The sequence below is a fragment of the Morus notabilis genome, unplaced genomic scaffold, assembly GCF_000414095.1.
Source record: "Morus notabilis unplaced genomic scaffold, ASM41409v2 Scaffold794, whole genome shotgun sequence".
Taxonomy (NCBI): domain Eukaryota; kingdom Viridiplantae; phylum Streptophyta; class Magnoliopsida; order Rosales; family Moraceae; genus Morus; species Morus notabilis.
Window position 1 is genome coordinate 178,972 of NW_010359940.1, and position 1,745 is coordinate 180,716.

Here is a 1,745-nt window from a genome sequence, read left to right on the forward strand (position 1 = left end):
TATATAAATCATATTTATACGGTATGTCTACTATAACGAGACTAATTTGAACCAAAAACCTTATCGAGCAATATGAGATTATCTCCATCCTAAAGAGTAAACGACCACACGACAAAAGAGATGGATAATAGATTAATAACCATAAATTCGTAATCATAGATTCCCATTTTTTATTTTTATTTTTTTATGTAAAATCCAGGTCAAACTATGACCATTGCTTAGACATTCTCCCCACTCGCTCGCATTACAAATAAGACCGTACCCCCACCCACCATTTGCCCATTAAGCAAAACCCGGATGAAACAACTTCTTCTTCCTCTCCAGATCTCTCTCTCTCTCTCTCTCTCTCTCTCTCCATCTTTCTCTCTCTAAAACATGTTGGGAAAGAAGATAGTGTCGTTCAAAAAACTGGCCAAGAAAGTGAAGGTCATGGGAGTCGCAGGGACGATGGACAGAGAGCCGACATCACAACACCGTGAGTGTCTTTTAGGGGAATTCGAAGAAGATGGCTCTCAAACGACAAAAACCCCAACTGGGTTTCTGGCCGTTTACGTTGGAGATGAGAGACAAAGATTTGTCGTTCCGACAAACTTTCTCTCTCATCCGCTCTTCAAGATGTTGCTGGAAAAAGCCTACAACGAGTTCGGGTTTCAGCAGAGGAATGGCCTTGTCGTCCCATGCAGTGTCTCGACGTTTCAAGAGGTCGTCAGTGCCGTCGAATGTAGCAACGGTAAGTTCGACTTTGGAGAAATTGTTGAGGAGTTTCTGTAATTTGTAAATTTTGTTGGGTAGAATAGAGATTACAGAAAGATTTTTCTCTCTTTTTTTTTTTTTTTTTTAATTAGTTCAAGGGACTGTTGTGGTTTTCTTTTGTGAATGTTTTTCTTTTTTTTTTTTTTTTCTTTTTTTGGGCAACATGTATAAAACATATATGCAAGTGCAAACAGCTCTTGAATCTTGATCCTCCTGGAGCTAGTTTTGATCATTTCTCTTTGTGACTCAATTTCCATGTTCCAAGCAGATACGAACTTTCTGTAAATTAATGAACATCAAAGAACTAGAAATTTGTTTCTGTAGTGTCCAACTGTCCATTTGAAAGTTTATATTATGTTAGAACAAAACTAATTAATAGAATAACTGGAAAATAATCATTACAGTCTCGTTCATTTTATCAATTTGAGTTTTCAATTCAAGTTTTGTTACAGTTAAAAATTTTCACAAAAAATTACATCTAATTTTTTTATTATAGTGAAAAACTCTTACATAAAATTATATCTCAACTCAAATTAAAAACTCGAATCCGTAAACTGAATGAGGCCTAAAATTTTAGTTGGAGGATTCAAACCGTGTGATTCGAACTATTTTCGATTTACGTGAATTTTTTGTGAGAGAAAATACCGTAGCGAATCACGAATCATGATTCGAATTAGGGAACGAATCCCTCTACCAAACATGAAAACTCGAATCCGTAACTGAATGAGGCCTAAATTAAGACGAGATGAGATTTTAGTTTAAGAGAAAGCTACTGTTATAATTACTATATGGAAGAAGAAAACGAACTGAGTATGAAGTTTGAGAACAAAACAGGGTAAAGTCAAAAAAAAAAAAAAAACCAATCATCGGATCGGAGTTTTTTTTTCTCAACCCTTTTTTTTTTTTTTTTTTTTCATGTTTTGCTTTTTAATTTTAAGCGGGTTTAAAGAATGTATTTTTCAATGGAAGAAAGAGAAGAGTTGTGAGAATAT

At 34.7% G+C, this 1,745-nt stretch overlaps 1 protein-coding gene across 1 annotated transcript; it reads left to right on the plus strand.

The window, feature by feature from the left end:
- Positions 1-289: 289 nt before the first annotated feature.
- On the plus strand, positions 290-877 carry LOC21402100 (auxin-induced protein 15A). Its single transcript, XM_010095444.2, has one exon. The coding sequence runs from the start codon at positions 376-378 to the stop codon at positions 769-771; it is 396 nt and encodes a 131-aa protein (XP_010093746.1). The 5' UTR covers positions 290-375; the 3' UTR covers positions 772-877.
- Positions 878-1,745: the final 868 nt, after the last annotated feature.

Bases quoted from the DNA above. Each gene is read 5' to 3' on its own strand.
- LOC21402100 (XM_010095444.2), top strand. From the start codon at position 376: ATGTTGGGAAAGAAGATAGTGTCGTTCAAAAAACTGGCCAAGAAAGTG.